Source organism: Arvicola amphibius, chromosome 2 (assembly GCF_903992535.2).
Source record: "Arvicola amphibius chromosome 2, mArvAmp1.2, whole genome shotgun sequence".
NCBI lineage: Eukaryota > Metazoa > Chordata > Mammalia > Rodentia > Cricetidae > Arvicola > Arvicola amphibius.
This window is the reverse complement of record NC_052048.2, coordinates 130,768,600-130,786,592: the sequence shown is the minus strand read 5'-3', so window position 1 is coordinate 130,786,592 and position 17,993 is coordinate 130,768,600. Positions and strand designations below refer to the sequence as shown.

The 17,993-nt window shown below is 40.0% G+C and overlaps 1 protein-coding gene across 2 annotated transcripts in view; it reads left to right on the top strand.

Annotated features, from left to right (window-relative positions):
- Nucleotides 1-17,993, top strand: part of Babam2 (BRISC and BRCA1 A complex member 2) — a 381,270-nt gene that overhangs the window by 113,637 nt on the left and 249,640 nt on the right. For both annotated transcript variants that reach the window (XM_038320567.2, XM_038320568.2), the window contains exon 5: nt 15,247-15,441. In XM_038320567.2, coding sequence (XP_038176495.1) covers nt 15,247-15,441 — 195 coding nt within the window. The remainder of the gene's footprint in view (nt 1-15,246; nt 15,442-17,993) is intronic.

Sequence of the window (17,993 nt, the reverse complement as noted above, 5' to 3'; positions counted from 1 at the left end):
GCTTATGGCTATTATGAATAAAGCTGTTATGAACCCTTTACTCTAAGGTAATGTCTGTCTTTGATATTGAGGTGTGTTTCTTGTATATAGCAGAAGGATGGATTCTGTTTTTAGATCTGTTATTATATGTCTTTTTATTGGGGAATTGAGTCCATTGATACTGAGAGATACTAATGGCCAATGATTGTTAATTCCTATTATTTTGTTATGGGTGTTGATTGTGTGTGTGTGGTCCTGGCAGCTGAATTCCTTTAAGTTCTCTGAGTGTTGCTGGTATTGAGTACACAGTGGAAGGTGGAAGACGCAAAGAATCCAATGGCAGTGACAGGCACACTTAGAAGACACGAGGCAGGCACATTCAGATTTCTTTTTCCTCAAATCTCTTTATTCTGGACCCCCCTTTAATGGCAGGTTTTCTGCTCAAAGCTGATGTTCTCTGGAACATCCGCCTGAGTTCTCAGAGACACACAAAGAGACTCTTAGGGGATTCTAAATTCAGTCAAGTTGACAGTCAACACCAGCAGCAATCACACCAGGGCCTCAGTGGTTTCAGAAAGCCGATTCTAATATATGACCAGAATTGAGAACCGCAAATAGCACAAGTGACCCAGATACACTGCTGTTCTCAGTTGTAGTGCACCAGCTAGATTATGCTGGATATGGTACTTAATGGTTACACTTTTTAAATTGATAACCCTAAGAGTATTAGTCCCTGTCTTACAAGGCTAATGCGAGGAATGGATAAAGCATCAACTCCACTGTAAAAACAGAAACAAAATGGGGCACAGAGGCAAAAATGACCAAGGACAGCATGGAACTAACTATGAAGAGTTTAACAGATGGCCATGCTTTCAGAAAAGTCCTACGTTCTCTCTTGTAACTGAAGTAGCTTATTTTGATTTTTGATCCTACTTTTAAACTATTGAGAGAAGTGAGTTTTTGTATTTATGAAGTCTTTATGTTTGTGGATTTGCTTGCTGTACTTGGGTTAGCTTCATGGAGAACACATGAAAAAGGGGGGAAGTATGATAAAGATTGAGCCTGGATATAATGTATGCTTTCTCTAACATTTTTAAAAGCAAAAAAATCTTAGCTATTATAAAAACACTTTTTTTCAGAGGAATTATCTGCATCCGGCTGAGAATTTTTTTGCCAAACTGCAGCCCCCACACAAGCTTTGGAAAGCTAAGATATTTAAACCTGCAAAGTAAAGTGGCAGCTCAACCCTTACACTGGTCTGACGTAATCCTGTAACCGCAGAATGATTTGTCGCTTAACACTGACAGTGACTCAGTAGACCTTGTATATGTTTTTCAAAAAACTGTTTTTAAGTTGACACAGTTATGAAAGTTCCAGAGAATTATAATATTATTATAAGCAAAACATTCAACACATTTAATACTTATTCTTGAATGTGGTTCAAGAACATTTATGAAGAAGCCAGATTGAAAAGTAAAAGTCTGGATTATTATAGAATTTTTAAAAGAGGGGCAGCTAATTATTTAGAGTCTCTAAAATGGGACTGCTAGGCCTAGAGATGGCCTATAATTTCAGCTATTTAGGAATCTGAGGCTGGAAGCTTATAGTTCAGGGGCTGTCAGGGCTACAGAGTGAGTCCAAGGCAAACTGGAATAATTTAATAAGAGTCTTTCTCCTGTCTCAAAAAAATATAAAGTCTTTTAGACATCTTTAATCAGTTTCTAAAATCAAAGGAGTCCTTTATGAGATTAAAAATAATTTGTTTGCCCAGCCATAAATGGAGCATCTTTGTCATACCCCTCCCTCGAGGCTCTGGAACAATTGCAGAAGAGGAGACAGAAAGATTGTGAGAGCCAGAGGTCAGGGAGGGAGGTCAGAGGTGAAGGAGTGCAGCAGTCTCTTCTGGACGAGAGGAACTGCTGCTCTCATGCACTCGTACTTGCAGACTCTTGTCATCTGCACAAGATCAGGGCAGTTAGCATTCCACTGTGGAGCATAGTTGAGGGCAGTTGACAGCTTCCTGGAAGAACATTCTACGGATGTAGTCCCTCGTAGGTCACCTGGGTACCAGTGGATAGCCCATCACCATAAATATTTGGGCGGCACAAATTGGACACAATGAGTTATTAAGAAACAAACAAAAAATTAAAAGCTAAAACTAAACCAAAACAACACAAAATTTAAGAAAAAAGGACAGGAAGTTTGAAGGAAGTAGAGATTAGATCTAGAACCAATTGAGTTAAGGGGTATCAATTTGACCAAAATACATTGTATTGTATGTATGAGATTCTTAAAGAATTAATACAAACAGTGCAATTAAATGAAAATAATTGGTAAGAGTACCGATTGGTATAATTTGCATTTTAAAGGCATTTTGTTGTTGTTGTTGTTTGTTTTGTTTTTCCAGACAAGGTTTGTCTGCTTGTCCCTGGCTGTCCTAGAACTTGCTCTGTAGACCAGGCTGGCTTCGAACTCAGAGATCTGCCTACCTCTGCCTACTGAGTGTGAATTAAATTAAATGTGTGAAGCACCATTGCCTATCTAAAGGCATGTTTTTAAAACACATTTAATTTTATTAAATTTAAAGATGCTGCCAGTGCTGACATGAAGCTTATCTTGGCTAACCCCTGTGGCAATTTTGTTTTCAAAAAGTAAAGTTTATTCCAGCGAGTTTAATTATTATTTATAATTAAAAATTAAAGTTAACCATTTAGTTTATCTTTTACTCCATTCCTACTCCTCTAAACCTATTAAAATCTGCTCCGATTAAATTACAAGCATTTTATCGTAACAAAAAGATAAAATGGCCATTACAGACACCGACTTTATATGCTTGGATTGATGGAGGAGCAAGAGTTCAAAAATATGAGTTACATGAGGCTTTCTCTCAAAACCACAATGAATAAGCAAAACAAACAAACAAAGTCTTTGCCTATTCAAACACAGACACTCCTCATTTGCGATATTAGCCATTAACCTAGTTTTATTTTCTAAAACAAGCCTAGAGAACATCTTCCTTTCTCTTTCCTTCCTTACCCCTCCCTCTTTTTTATTAGTAATTTTTGGGGCCTTTTGTTTATAGCAATTAAAATAAAAACCTAAACTCTTGTGCTGTTTCACAGCATGCTTTTTGAAAGTTTTGATTTTCTCAGAAAATAATGCCCTGTGAGATGTTTAGTGAAAGAAACCGAGCCAGCCTGAGCATGGCAAACACGGCTCTGGTGTAAATGTCCCTTGTGCTGAGGAGTTGGCCTTTGGGTGCTTTGTGCCGAATACCTGTCCCTTCATTCATAACATTTATAATTAAAGGTTAACGAAGGCTCGGTAAATTAAGAGTAGTTTTAGTTAGATTAAAGAATTAAGATTAGGATCAGTGCTTTAACCATTTAGCTTCACGTCATGTTTATTAATGTTCAGCAAGGCATGTCTAGAAATCAGAGTGTAGTGCTTAGAAAAGCAAATCAAAAACTAATCTTATCTATCAAGTTTCTTATGAGGAGACTGTCTTTGGGACATCTGAGCATTGTGTCATGAAACTCCATGACCCTGTCACCGGCTTCTGTCCCTATCCACTCGTTGCCTGCTGGATTATTTTGAGTCAAATCCCAAGCATGCCATTTCTTCTATAAATATTTTAATATGGTACTTAAAAAAGTATCCTTTTGAAATCATAACCCCGAATACTGCTTTCTTCTCTGAAATACACTAGCAGCTGTTCCATTGTCCCTTTAAATAGCCCGTCATTGCTCAGATTTCTAATTGTTTGAACCAAGATCTATACAGTGTGATTGATTATTACCTTTTCTAGTATCTTTTAACCTAAATGTTTTATATGTTTTCACCATTTTTTCCTCTTTGCAATTTATGATTTAAAAAACAAGATAATTAATCCTGTAAAACTGCAACAGAATAAAAGTCATCCTATAAAACTGGATTTTTGCTAACCATGTCTGTCATGGTATAATTTAGCACATTTATTTGTTTCTCTGAATGTTATGTAGGTTGTTTGATACATATATATACATAAGATATATATATCTATATCTTAATATTTTATCTTCTTGTTCAAAATCATACAAAAAATAACTTCCTTCCTTCCCTCACTAGAGATTTGAGTTATGTAAAATAGCTATTCTAAGAACTTTACTTAGGCAGTCGTGTATAATATATGACATAGATTAGAATTTATAATAATACTTCTTGTAGAAAAGTGAGATGTTTGTGTGTGTGTGTGTATATATATATACAGTATACTTGTCATTTATTAAAACAGTTCTATTTACTTAACCCCTGTGACCTCACTATTTTAAAAATGTAGCTGCACCATATGGTCTTAGAATAAATTACGTTAGTCCATCAAGAAACATGAATTGTATAAAATGTAGTTTATGTTAAACAACAACTAGATAATCTGTAAGCTGGCAGTTGAAGGACTGAAGAATTAGATACTATAATGGGGAATGTATTATGCTTAATCTGCAGTCTTTTTAATAATGTACATAATGTATTCATACTATAAATGAGAGATGTAAAATTACAAGTTTTATCTTAAGAGTAAATAGGAGGAAATAAGGTTAGCTCAACTAATGAAATATTTAGACTCTTAAAAATTTATTGTATAAGTTATATATGGATCATTATGTTTTAAAACATAATTGACTTTTTATAAAATACCCCTTACCCTAAAATAGAACCTAATTGGATCTTTCTTTGGTGATTCAGAAGCACTTAAGGAACAGTGTAAAGCCTTAGAATTATTTTAGCCAACCTTCTCATTATGCCGAAGCTGCATAGAAGAGTTGGTTGATGCTGACTTTCAGAGGAATGTGAGGTCTCAGAGACTTTGTCTTAATTAGGAAATGATAGTTCTGGAGAGTTACATCAGTAGATTCTAGGAGCCATTATGGAACTGCACATTTGTGTGTGACTACATAGATAGAAGTGTGTTTACCTGGGTGTATTGATATACATAGTACTGTGAAATAAATAATGTATATTGTTAAACACATGTACATATATATTGGCTTGTGACATGTGCAGCCATTACCACTAAGTAAGGAAGCTGCAAATGGAAGGAATTTCATCAAAATTTACCAAGAGGAAATTGGCTCCAAGGCTTAATGATTTTGGCTGGAGAAGATAGTGGTCCTGGCACAGTGTACTCTCTATTTCCTCGTGAGAGCTCCAAGACGAAGAATAAGCTACATAGAGGCAGATGCTTGGTAGTTTTCTGGAAGCACAATTATAAGGTTTATGAAAAACAGGAAGACCAACATCTCATGCAGTGTTTTTGAACTGGAAAATGATTTAATGCGCTGTTTTGTATCCTTCAGGTCTCATCTATTGAACCATGAAATTTCATTTTATTTTGAATTTTTTTTGCATTTTTATTTTACATGTGCTAGCCTTGGAAAATAAGTTGTATCTCTGAATGCTTGAAAGGTACTGTTTTTAAGATGGCCTAAATTTTTATTGATTAATGACTGTAATTACTCATATTGCAGTATTATATTTTCAAAATTACTGTTCAGTATTCTTTTGCCAACTTCTGCTCATAGCCAACAGTTAAAGTTGGCTCAAGTGATTCAGTATCTTTATTGACCCTTAAAAATTCTTGGATTCTTTAATATATCTAGTTTAGCTTGTAATAAGTTGTGGTGATTATTTTTTGAAAATAATTAAATGTGTAAAATCCAGGCTATTTAACACAACTTTTGCACAGAGATGAGTAAGCTACTGTCTCTGTTCTCAGATACTTTTTGAAACAGTATCATTGAAGGAAAGTGGGACTTAGTAACTCTTACCCAGAAAGTCAGTCACTCATGGTGAACATGACTGGGTTCATTGAACAGAAAGCACTCTTGTTTCACTGTTTCTCACAAAGAAAGCCTAACTTTCTTTCTGTTGTATTTTGCAAACATAAAACTAACAAACATCCACTGCCTGTAACATAAATGAAGGAACCATGGGAAGAACTAAGTCACCTCTTTAGGAATGTCCTAAAATCTTAACCACAGGGGTTGTAAACTCAGACATCAGAAGGTCACCAGATGAGGGAGGAAGGTGATCCAGCAGCTGTGAGAATTAGTGGGGACTGTGACCTGTCAAAGTGTGTCTGCCTTGTGTAAAGATCTTCAAATAAAAATTCTGTGCAGGTCAAAGAAAGCATGCCTGCAGGCTACAGCTGCCAATTTATAAAATGCTTTGTGATTCTTTAATATTATTTGAGCCATCACAAAAATATTTGAGTAAAATGATGATGATTTAAATTAAATGCAAATAAATATGACCAGTTTAAGAATGGTCACACCATAGGTGGTGCTTTTTCCCCTGGGGCATAGATGCTGTTTAAACCCCAAATGCTAGCTAGGTCCCAGGAGAGGCCTGGAAGATTCCATGTCCAGGCAGAAGAGGGGAAGAGGTGCTAAATTTAGGAAAATAAAGAGCTGCGGGAGAAGCAGAAGCCAGCAAGAGTAGGATTTGCTCTCCCTTCCTTGGGATAGGCTCCCATATAGACAATGCTGGCCTTGAACTTGCTACATAGGCGAAGTTGACCTTCAACTGACTTCCTGCTTCTGCCTCTCGAATACTGGGATTGTAAGTATATGCTATTATGTCTGGCTTTCCATTGTTGAAATATATCATGCCCGCTTCCCTCCCTTCCCCCAGGTTTAGGTAGCCCTGGATTCCAGGAGTTAATACTTTTTAGAAGCCTTTGGTTGTGAGAGACATTGTCTATACACAAATTCTCTTATTTCCTGAGAAATGTGGGACAAGTAGCAGAAAATTCTGGGAAGGAGAGTACAGCCTCATACAGTGAAGTTGTATGAGGGTCCAAGGAATCATGGTAAAATAGTTGAGCCTTTAACAACAGTTTGTTACAAAGTTGCTTAAAATTTCCACCTTGCTATTAAATGCCAGACTATGGCTCAGAAACACAGACTTGATTCTGTATCATCCTGGGATCATTGAATCCATGTTTTAATGGTAGGACCTATGAGCCTGCTTTTGAAAGATGCCTCCACGTTGTTCTGAAGAAACCCAAGGTTATCCAACTGACTTCAAGATGCAGGTTGTTTTGGCTAGTGAAGACTGAGGTGACTCCCTTGACCACTGAATTTTCCTGCTTCTACAATACTTGCTGTGATTACTAGCATGGAGCATGACCCATATACCTGGCAGAGATTGTTTTGAAACGAGAAATGGCCCATTCTGTTTGATTGGTGGCGGATTGATGGCAATGGACATTGGAAGCTTGGAATGGAAAAGCCAGCCTAAGATCTCTGAAGCACTTAATTGGCCTGGGTAAATGTGTAATTGTCCATGACAGCATTGGACAGATGCTTCTCTTTGGCTGATTGTGAGGTTCACCACAGTTCTGAAAGAACTGGTGAGGTATGGGTTTGGGGCTTGGTGAGGGCTGACTAGTTTGAAGAAGTGACAGTTGATTAAACAGTGCTCACTATGCACTGCTAAGTTGATATATGGTTTGAGTGCAGTCACCGTGGCTGCTTTGTGGGGCCCATTTGAAGTCTCCGGAGAGAGATTGTTTGCAGAAGATAGGGAGGTTTTCTGCTCCAAGGCACACATTCCCAGCTTGGCATGTAGCCAGCATTCATGTGATACCACAAGACAGCTTGTACGTGCTGGATGTGCTCCAGTGTAGTGGAGCAAAGGTAAAAATATCTCCTGGGTAAAGGACCATGAAGTCAGTGAAGACCTCTCCAAGCTTTGTGCTCAAGCATAGCTATCTGCAGATTGTTATATATGACCCCAAGTTACATGCCAGCAATCAAAGTGTCCTTATCTGGTCTCAACCAGTTCATTCTTTACACCCTTTAGTGGGTCTCTTGGCTCCTTTGGGAGTTTTTATTACCCACCAAACAAATACCTTCTTGGTGTTCGAAGAACTCTAGGATTGGAAATATCTTAGCTACCTATTTCAAATATATTTTATTTAAATTCACTAAATGAATCATACTTTATAAAAGCATAGCTTTCTGTTATTCTTTCCTTTTGTTTATTTTTCCCACAACAGAAATGATTGTAATCATTGGAAGGTTAGCGAAAATATGTCCATCCTTTTTGTGAATTTTCTGCCCTGAGAATGGAAGAAGATCCTCAGGTTTTATCTCTGTTGGAAACCCTGAGTACCTAAAGTGACTCTGCTTTCAGGTTACAGGCCTTTTTCTAGTGACATAGAGTTTCTATGCCTCTCCCTCGCTCCCAGAGAACGCAAAATGGCAGTTTCAGTGTTAGTGTATCTGTTCTTCCTCTTGCTCCTTTAATTTCCACTCCTATTCTTTTAAAGTAATAGAAGCCTAGTGTAGAAACCTGGTTTAAGTTGTCTTAACACAGCAAAGGGAGTTCATCGGCTCTTAGGATTCTAAGAGACTGCAGTTGGATTCAAGATAACGTTGGTCTTGTGGCCAAAATAATGCCACTGAAGAACCCAGTTTTCTTTCATTTCATTTCTTCTTTGCTTCGCTTTGTGTTGACCTTTATTCCCCATAAGCACATATTTCTTCAGTTGTCCTGCTTCTGTGAATATGTTACTCCAGTTCCCACTCCGTTCTCCCACTACGGGAAGAGGGGAAGCCTTCTTTTTTCGGTAGTGCTGCTCATATCACCACTTTCTTACTTGGTGTGACAGAGACTGAATTAGTCATGGAGGCTGGGTGATTAGGAAATATTTGGGATGGAGAGTCTATAGGGTTTTATATGATAGTTCTTATTCCAGATCATGGCTGAGAATGGTGAGGGGTAGCTTCTTAAGGAAATTTGGGTGGGTGTTAGCAGAAGGAGGGAGAATTGGTGGTAGACATCAAACAATGGGCGGAAACTTACTGTATGTTTGTGTCATGACCATCAAGTGGACTGAGGTCTAAGGTTAGAGTTTTTTTGTAAATTAATTTTATGTATACATGCATGCTTGAGTGTATATATGTACATCATATGTATACATGAGTAAGGGCTATAGTTTTAAAGAGAAAACTAAAGACAACACAAGCTCTTACAACTTGTGCAATATTTGTGTCTTCCTTAGTTAAGAACCTGCTTTATATTGCTTTCTTTTTCTCTGTAGTTACATGTTCCTGTTAAAACAAAAAGAACTCAGATTGTTTCCTTTTAGGTAATTCCCCCTGTTTATACACACAAATTTTGTGACCAGGTCACTCTTGCCTGGAAAGTCTGTACTTGGAATTTGGATTAAGAGAGGGGTCAAATTAAGGCAAATGCTTTAGGTATTGGACTCTGGATCTTTAAGTCCAAGGTGAGGACAACTAGAATAAGTCATTCCAGCACCGGGACTGGCCTAGCTCGGAAGTCATTTAGGGCAGAGGCCAGAGGGCAGGTGTCAGCCTGCAGATGTCTCCGTGGTTATAAATAACAGCCTGTTTGAGGCTGTTGCTTTTTGTCCTGTTACGTGCTGCGCACTGTTGCAAAGTCTCCATGAAAGAGACAGAAAGACTTACTCCATCATGATACTCTTGCCATCAGAGAACAGTTAGGAACCCTCTCAGGTATGAACACTCAGTACCCCACAGGCTCACTAAGTCTGAAGGGCCTTTCATTGGGATTTAAATAATTTTGCTCTGAGTTAGAAACTGGCAATTAAAATTGGGAATTTTCCGCTTCTGAAATTCTGAAGACATTTCCTAATGAAAAGTGAAACACAAAGTGTTTGCTGTAACTGAGCGATTGCAGTTAATTTCTTGTAAAGAAACACAGAAGCACACATTAATTTAAAATAAGCTCACACTGTTGTTTCTTGTAGTACAGCCAGGAAAAGGAGTAACAAGCTGTCTCCTTCAGAATCACATCCCTGGATGATATTCGAGCAACCTGGAAGATTCAATACGTCCCCAGGAAAAACATTTGGAGTCAAGCTGCAGTTGCATTTCTAGTTCTCTTTCCACCCTTGCAGGCTTGCCCACAGGTCTGAGCAGCGTGGATGGGGCAGTGTGTGACGTTAGCAGCCAGGTGAATAGCAGCAGCACAGTGGCAGAGCCTCAACCAGCCTGTGCTGGAAAATTAAAGTTTATTTTTCCAATGTTGAGGATTCGTTAATCAAATTTTACAGTAGTATTTTTTAACATTAAATGTAACACCAATATTAATTTGTATTTTCTCTGAGAAACAGGTATAAAATGAGCATTTTGGTTTTGACCAGATCTTATACTTAAAAGATAGCACCTTAAAATTGTGTGGGACAAGGTACACTGTAGAAGAAATGGGCCTACTCCTCCTCAGTCTGGTACTCTATCTAAGGTGCTTCTGTGACATTCAGGAACATCAGTGTGTTCGTGCTGTGCTCTTTCACACGTAGGGAAGACGGCTGCTCTCTTGGTGGTTAGAATGTCTGTAGAAGGAGGCTGTTAGGCCTCTTCCTGGGGGGCATGCTTGCCTTTGTCTTCACCCCTGTGCCACTTGAGAGAGCTTCTGAGAGGGAGGGAGAAACCTCTTGCCTCTGTGCCCTGCTACCCTTGTTTCTTCCCATCCGTTATGAAGGAAGAAATGCAACCTAAGAAGCGAACTGCGTGGGATCCTAGAGACCCAGTTGAACTGCAGATTCGCCGTGAGATGGGGCTGTGGCCTTGTCACCTTCTTTTAAGGGCCACAGAAAGGTGGTCTCTACAGCAACTACTGATGTTCAAGAAGGGACAATACAGGTTTTGAATTTTCTAAGTGGAGCCCCAGCTACAATTTTGGTGTACTTTCTCATATTTTAGAATTCAGGCTTGCTTGCTCATAGAAGAAATTAAGACAGTTTTCCAGCACTAATGGTTCTGATATCCTAGACCAAAACTGGATGAGAGAAACTCTGGAGTAATACATCATGATGTCATCTTGGGGTTGATATCTGAAGGTACTCTAGAGTGCCCCTGGTGCTTGGAAGTTCCTCTTAAGCAGGTAGCTGAGTAAGCCTGCTAGGAGACTGCAGTCAAGTTTAGACATGCTTTCTTTATGTGTTCTCTCTTGTACGAGATTTGTTAGTACTATCACAAAATCACATGGAAAAGTTACTTTTCATTATTAATATGTTTGCGTATTTCCCCCTTGATCTTGCCTTCTGGCTGTATGACCATAGGAAATGGAGTCAAGATCATATTACACTAGGAGCCAGAAGACTTTACTGGTTGCTATTTTACAGTAAGGCCAGGGAATGGACTGATGGGTGCCATCTTGCAAGTCATTAAAAAAAATCCTTTTAGGGTCTCAGAAGTGAGCTTGCTGGTTAAATGCACTTGTTGCTCTTAGAGAGCCCTCAAATTCTGTTCTCAGCATCAAACATGGTGGCTCACAACCGTCTATAATTCCAGTCCCAGGGGATCCGTGCCCTCCTCTGACTTCTATAGGCGTCAGACACCCCCATGAAGCCTAAAACACATGTAAGCAAATCACTTATCCATAAAAGATAATAAAACGAGCACATCCCTTTTAGAAGGAGCCTTGAACACAGACTTGGAGAGGTCAGTTCTAGGTTAAGAACCTCGGAGAACTTTGGGCATGCTGGTTTAGAAGGTCCCGGTGCCTCCTTCACACACTGGTCATGGCTGGGCAGTGGCTTCTGAACACAGGTCATGAGCCACCTCTTCTCCCAGTATACATTCCATTTACATGTAGCCATTCTTCTCAAGTGAGTGTTCGAGCCTAACTACCCTGTATTCCTAGACTGCTTTTGTTATTGCACATTAATCCCTCAAATGACTTTTTAATTGGTGTCTATTTAGCTATTTAGATCTTAGAGATTTGTATATTTCTCTAATCAACTCCACTGGGCTTTGAAAGACTAACAACTTCAAATGTTACAACAACAGTCTTGAACCACTGATGCATTAAGCCCTGCCTACAAGAAAGTTAGTAGAATATTTGAAAATAAAGCCACTAGGTACCTGCAACCACTACCCTGTTTAATTGCTTGCCTGTCCAATGTCTTCCACTGTGAGTGTGCTACAGGAGTACACAGTTCTCTCTTCCCTTCCAAGTGCTTCATTTTGTTCTTAGTGCTTGAATCTTCTCTGGAACAAAGACCCCGAATAGTAACTCTCAGTTAGTACCGCCACCAGCCTGGGATGGATTCCAGTATTGCGGTCTGTGTTTGTTCATTTGTTTGCCAGCTGCAGGACTGTGTGACTATTTTGAGAGCTTTTATGTGTACAGGGATTAGAGATGCTGTGTAGACCCGAAGCTTCTTTCCCACTGTCCCTCCTGTCATCCGCACCATATCCATGTTGTGCTAGCTAAAAGAAAGTAGGAACTTGTTGCATTTCAAGGAATTATGAAAATATATCTAAGAGAATTTGATTTCTTTGTATTGATATATTTATATTTGTATGTTAAGGTATAATAGAGGTTTTCATTGCTGACCTGTGATGTGGTCTTGTGACGGATAAGCCAATAGCAGATGTAGTTCTCTTGTTATCGTGTGTGTGTTCCCACAAATGGACATTTAAACAATTCCTGCTTGTTCAGTTCCTCTTCCCTTAGAAATGAAAATGTCATTGGTCATTTCCAAAGACCACTGAGGTCACGACCTGTCACAACAGCATATGCCACTAACATTCCCAAAGTGTTCTGTGAGCCTTGGAATTGAAGCAGCTGGACAGGGTAGCCAGAGCCGGGGCAGAGAATTACCATCCCCGTGAAATGACTGTGACTCTGCTCCATGAATAACATAGTGAGCAGCTTTACGTTTTAGTCTCAGGTGCTCTCTGTTCTTGACTATCAGCAGTACCCAACCCCACCAGCTCAGCAGTCTCTGAAAAGAACAGCCCCGCAGCTCCATCCCATCCCAGTCCCAACTGTGTCACAGGTATTCGTGAGGGCAAATTAAGTTCTTCCGAACGATTTGCTGTTTTCTTTGACTAGAGCTAATCATTTTCTTCAGATGTATTTTGTGTTCTTTATTTTAGGATCCATCGTAGTGTTCTTTCTCGTTAGTACACATGTGACCTGGGCCTAGGTTTGTCGCCATCTTCATTTCAGATGTCTTCCTTGGTTCATTAGCATAAATAAAGTAGAACGAACTTTGTGAATGGAGACACAGCTAGATCTTTCTTTTCTGTAGAGTCCAGAAAATGTATACCACTGCCTCTTCCTCTGACCGAAGTTTGAGCATTCTGCTGTATTTACTACTCATGAGAATTAGAAAGCAGAGCGTCCTATATTCTAGACATGGTTTTTAAAATATGTCTTAGTCTTCAGGAGACTCAGTCTTAGGGAGTAACTAAAACTTTTTATATTTTCCATCATCTTCCCCCCAGATAAAGTGATCCCATCATGGCTTATTTAACAAAGTGGTCATGTAGCCATAGGAGACAAATCTGGATCTAGATTAGTATGTCTAAACCTGCACTGGTGGGCATTGTTTCCAGCGAAGTGTGTCTGAATGGTCAAGGTCAGAGGCATTTCCAGGTATTGGGAGGCTGAGTTTTAACAGGAAGGAGGTGTTGGTTGGCATGCCTGTACTGTGAATTTAAGAATTAGAAGAATGACTTGAATTAATTCAAATTACTCAGAGATGTTTGCCAGGTAATAAGATTATATAATTTATCTTATTGTGTGTGTATGGGCTTGCAGCTTTCTAAACCCTGAAGAAAAATGGAAAAGTTTATAAAGTAGAAATTGAGGTGACTAAAACCTTTTCTTTTTGCTTTAGTACAATAGGCAGCTTGGGAATGCATACTTGACTTCCCAAGAAAGCAGAAAGGCATTGTCTTTCCTATTTGTGTATTGAATGATCTCTGAAGGAAACACATAGCAAGCTATGTAATGATCCATTTTCAGTTCTGGTCTGTGTTCGTACATTCTTTCAATATTTTTAATGAGGTTTTGAATAGCTCAGAGGATTCTCAGGCTGTCAAGGTCAAGAGCTTTGTCATGCAGGACTCTGTGTTCTTCTGACCAAATCACTTTTATATCACCATGCCTACTTTATTGCAGGATGCCGAAGCATTTGCTCTTCCTATTTTCGTGAGAGTCTGCTTAGCCCCATTTCTCCTCTCAATTAAAGGAATGCCTTGTTCCTTCTCCACTGTCAGCTTAGTCTACTCAACAGAGCAGAGTACCCTTGTTCCTGAGTATATGTGGGAGATCAGTTCCAAGAGAGGCCATGGATCCCAAGACTTGCATCAGCTCAATTCTTTCTATAACATGCTATGGTATTAGTAGTAATTTGTGCACATCCTCTATGGCTTACTTAGGATGCCTGTCATATAAATACTGCATAAATAGTTATATTCTTTTGCTTAGAGAATAATGGACAAGGAAAAGTATCAGTTCAGTACAAGTGTATTGTTTTCTAAATGAGTTTAATCTGTGGTTGGTTGAATCTATGAATGTTGAAATCGTGGATACCGAGGGCACCGACCTTGATGTTTGTTTGTTCATTTCCTTTAACTAGGGACTATGCGTAGGTTGTATTTAAAGGAATGTAGTGTAGTGTGATGGTTCTACAGTGGGTCTGCAGATCCCTGGGGACCCTTAAGAAATCTGTGGCATCAGACTATTTTCAGGACCTTGTGAAGATGCTACTGTGTCACCTTCTATTGTGCTGGTGTTTGCACTTGCTCTGTAGAAGCATTGGTGAGCACCCTTGAAACCTCAGTATTAGTCAAGGAAGGCCAGGGCTTCAGCTGTCTAGGTTGTCAGGTAGTCGCTGTAGTCCTCACTGCTATGCGGTCTCAGATTGACAAAGGACTTGCTTTCTTCACTATCTAGACCAGTGGCTGCAGCACAACAGGAGATAACACACTCAGCACATACTGTGGAAAGAATGAATGATCTTACTAGTCCTTCTGCCACTCCCTCCCTTTTCCCTCCTCCGAATTTGCATTTCCTAGATGTATTTCCCCTTGTGTCTTCTCCTTTGCTATCCTTTCCCAGATGGGCTCGTACTATTATGTTTCTATTTCTGTGGAATGCTGTTGTTTATGAGCACTTGTTTACATCTGGGATTACAGATGCAGGTGGTCTGTGGATGTGGAATTAAATTACTTTTGCATAGAATGTTGAATTACATGCTTCCTGTTAGAAACAAAGAATATAAAGGGAAAGAAAACAAATTCAGTGTTTCAGGGTCAAAGTCCGTCTTTTAGGTGATTTCAATTTCTCACGTTGGCATGACCTGGTTTTTTCTTCATTATTCCCGAGTGCCCATTGCTCTAAGGCTTTTATTGCTCCCTTCGTCTGCTTTGATGTGCAGTTGTGACAAGGGATTTGTATGCAATTGTTTCTTACTGGTCCTCATCTCTGACTCCTCAGAACCTCGCCTCCTGGAACCCTTCAAACCCCGAGTGCCTCCTGCTCGTGGTGAAGGAGCTGGTGCAGCAGTACCACCGGTTTCAGTGCGGCCGCCTCCGCGAGAGCTCGCGCCTCATGTTTGAGTACCAGACACTCCTGGAAGAGCCTCAGTATGGAGAGAACATGGAAATTTATGCTGGGAAGAAAAACAACTGGGTAAGTGCTGAGAGATAGGGGACGTTACTTTGTGATGAAATTAAAGACCAGATCTTTAGAATGTCCGCGTAGATCGAGCTCTTAACGCTTTCCTCAGGTGCCTGGCTTAGGTCACCTGTGCGCTTTCTCATAAGAGAACTTAATGGTGGTCAGGCTTATTATTTGTAAAGAATATTATAGAAGTGTGCAAGATTTGGCTACATCCCCAGTCTCCTATGTCAGAAGCAGGGAGAGAGGGAGAGGACCGCCTATGCTCTACACCCCCATGCAGGTCCTGATGTGGTTGGCAAGCAGGCCACAGTTTAAGACACTGACAAATTCCACCTTCTGCTCGGGAAGTGACCTTCACTGCCTCAGTCATGTAAGAGGAGTCAGCTGCTCTGGATGCAGCAGGTTATGGAGCCTTCATGTGCCCCCTAACTCTTCTGTTTTTTTTTTAATTGTTAAGCGTTATATAACATGAACATAGTATAGTATATGCTGCATTTGCTTTTTAGCAGGAATAAATGACTATCGCTGAGTAATTTTTTTCATCCAGGAAAATGCTTCTCCTCCTCCTCCTTTTTGGGTTGTTTTTGGTTTTTCAAGGCAGGGTTTCTCTGTAACTTTGGAGCCTTCCTAGTGCTGGGATTAAAGGCGTGTGTACCACCATCCAGCGGAAAGTGCTTCCTTAATCAGTGTCTCTAAGCCTTGTTCACAACCCTTTCCTTAGAGACAAGGTCTCATTATATAGGTCCGAGTTACCTAGAACTTGCTGCACAGCCCAGTCGGCTTTAGGCTCAGAGTCCTTTCATTTCTCCTTCCTGAGTGTTGGGATCACAGGGGTGGCCACCATGGCCAGCTCTAGTTGCTGCTTATAATTTCGTTGCATTGTGTGATCATTTTGAGATGCAAAGCAGATTACAACCCTTCTATGCCCAGAAACTTCATGTAACCCCCTCCTCCGTAAAAGCTGCAATCCATCTCCCCAGGGATAGCATGAACTGTGGGTGCTGTGATGCCTCCTTCCTTCTGGATCTGTTTACTTCCTCTTCCACTTCTTCACCCTGGGCTCTAGCCACACTGCACCTCTGCACCATGCAGGCATATCAAGCATGCTCCTTCCCATGGCACTTTGCATAAGTTTCTGTGTCTGTTTTTCCCCTGGGAATAGTGAACACCCTTCTTACTTCAGATTTCTGCTAACGTATTTTCAGTGATGTCCTGCCCGCCTCATTTTTAAATATTATTTTTTGAGATAGGTTTCATAACGTTTTTTACATTTTATTCTATAAATCTATGATTATCAGTCATTTGACTGATTGCCACAGCCCCCACCATGACCTAGAATGCTTCTGTCACTCTCCAGTAAGGTCCTTCATGTTCAGTTGCCTTTAGTCTTTCCCCAGTGGTAGCCTAGGAAGTCTCTACATTTCTTTCTGTTTCTGAACCCTTCAGATGACCATGGCACATCTCTAATGTTTTGTGACTGGGTGCATTCACTGAGCGGGATGTATTTCAGATCTGTCTATGTTGTGCACACACCCATACTCATTTTATTCTGTGGCTCAATAAGATTCCACTCGATAGGCGTACTGCATTTTGCTTTTCTGTTCACTAATTCATGACGTCAGTGTTTTTTTTTTTTTTTTTTTTACCTTTTGACTTATATGAATTGTGCTGTTGTAAACATTTATATGTAAGCCTTTATTATACTTGTTCTTAAAATTCACTTTTGTTTCTCTTCCCCATTTTACTCTTTTTCTTTTTTTCAAGAAAGGGTTTCTCTGTGAAGCTTAGGAGCCTTTCCTGGAACTAGCTCCATAGACCAGGCTGATATTAAATTCACAGAGATCCGCCTGCCTCTACCTCCTGAGTGTTGGGATTAAAGGTGTGTGCCAGCACTGCCAGGCCTATTCTGCTCTCTTTTTTATTTTTTTATTTTATTTTATTTTATTATTATTATTATTATTATTATTATTATTTTTTTTTTTTGGTTTTTTCGAGACAGGGTTTCTCTGCAGCTTTAGAGCCTGTCCTGGAACTAGCTCTTGTAGACCAGGCTGGTCTCGAACTCACAGAGATCCGCCTGCCTCTGCCTCCCGAGTGCTGGGATTAAAGGCGTGCGCCACCACCGCCCGGCTTCTGCTCTCTTTTTTAAAAGGCATCTTTTAAATAGATCTTTTATCTTTTATATGTTATTGTGTAAGATACTCACTCCAGCACTTAGTGTATGAATATAATAATGTTTTCTGTCCTAGCTCTTGTTTGTTAGGCATCTGGATAGAGCTGCACCCCAGGGCCCCTCCCAGGTGACCATCAAGTGTTGGCCACACTTTAGTCTCCTGAGAGCTCCACTGGAAGGGTTTTCATTGGAAGCCCATTTGTGTGGCTGATGGGCTAGTGCTGTTCTCTGGGCTGCTGATCTGAGGGCCTCAGTTGGTCTAGCTGGTGTCTGGAACCTGCCTCTTCCACTAAGGGCTTCTCCATGGTGGGTCTCCTAAGCTGGCAGGGGGCCTAATCACAGCACGCAGAGACATGGAGAGTGTATAAGCAGGACACTGGTCTTTACA